This window comes from Arachis ipaensis, chromosome B01 (genome assembly GCF_000816755.2).
Source record: "Arachis ipaensis cultivar K30076 chromosome B01, Araip1.1, whole genome shotgun sequence".
Lineage (NCBI taxonomy): Eukaryota > Viridiplantae > Streptophyta > Magnoliopsida > Fabales > Fabaceae > Arachis > Arachis ipaensis.
In genome coordinates this window covers 132,121,471-132,122,791 of record NC_029785.2, presented here as the reverse complement: position 1 = coordinate 132,122,791, position 1,321 = coordinate 132,121,471, and the positions used below count along the sequence as shown (strand labels likewise).

The window sequence follows — 1,321 nt, the reverse complement described above, 5'->3', positions numbered from 1 at the left end:
TGAATATTTTTATGAAAAAAAATTAAATTTTTGGTTTTTTATTAATAAAAACAAAAAAAATTAACGAAATACAAATAAAAAGTAGCTAGCAAAATTCAAGTTTAAATAAGGCCAAATTTACGTGGTATCAACATTCAAGTGGTTAATTAATACTACTAATTAATTAATTAATCTTATATTACTAGTAGTAGTTGTTAATCGCTAGTTGTGTTTCTCTCTCTTTCTTTCTTTCACTATTTATATATAAAGAGCCCCCAGCACTCTATCTGCTATCCGATCCTCCCACATAACACTAATTCATTTTCCAACATAAGAATCTCTCTCTCTCTTTCTATTTCTATTTGAATCTCTTCTGGAATTGAATAAGAATCGATCATCAAAATGGAAGTAAAAGGAAGCAGCAACAGCAACAACAGCGCCGTGTTAATAAGCCACAGCGAGGAGGAAGAGATGATGGATCTCCGAAGAGGGCCATGGACGGTGGATGAAGACCTCACACTCATCAATTACATTGCCACTCATGGCGAAGGTCGCTGGAATTCCCTTGCTCGTTCTGCCGGTACTTCTACTTTCTTTTTACTTTCATTTTTTTTTAATTTAATTAACTTTATGCGAAGTTGATAGCTGAGAGTCGTTGAATGATTTCACAAATTTAACTAAATCATCATCTAACAGCTCTTAACTATCAACTTCTTCGCTACACCTGAGTTTTGGTTTCTAATTTATCTATATCATCTTCTTTCTTTGCCCGTTATTTAAAATGAATCAAAATATAGATATAAACTCTATAGAAAGCCAAAGTTTTCGGATTATTCATGATCACTTGGTATAATAATAATGACATGTACTATTTCTTATTGCGTGTGGCTTGAAATTAATATTAGCCTTTGGATGGTGCATATAATTGGTTATTACTTATTAGCTTGGTTGGAAGCACGCACTTGCAACTTGCAACTTGTTTGTTGTGTGCCAAATGGGAAAAAAAAGAGAAAGACAAGAATAGATTGATACCTCCACTCATAACTTTAAATTTGTTATTGTCATATAATAACAAATTAAAGGACCATATACATAAACGGAAAAATCAAAATGCTCTTTATCTTCTTTAATTTTCTCCTTCTTATTATTACACTCTTTGTGTTTTCTCAATCAATTTAATTTTTTGTATAGGACTCAAACGAACTGGGAAGAGTTGTAGGTTGAGGTGGCTCAACTATCTTCGTCCTGATGTTCGTCGTGGTAACATCACACTTGAGGAACAACTTCTCATCCTTGAACTCCACACTCGTTGGGGAAACAGGTAATAATAATTCATTACTAT

General features: G+C 32.8%; 1 protein-coding gene across 1 annotated transcript in view; it reads left to right on the top strand.

Moving 5' to 3' along the window:
- The window catches only part of LOC107620197 (transcription factor MYB108-like), a 2,678-nt gene continuing 1,738 nt past the window's right edge, over nucleotides 382-1,321 (top strand). Inside the window, exons 1-2 of the mRNA XM_016322398.2 lie at nucleotides 382-559; nucleotides 1,171-1,300. Of these exons, the coding sequence (XP_016177884.1) occupies nucleotides 382-559; nucleotides 1,171-1,300 (308 nt within the window). The remainder of the gene's footprint in view (nucleotides 560-1,170; nucleotides 1,301-1,321) is intronic.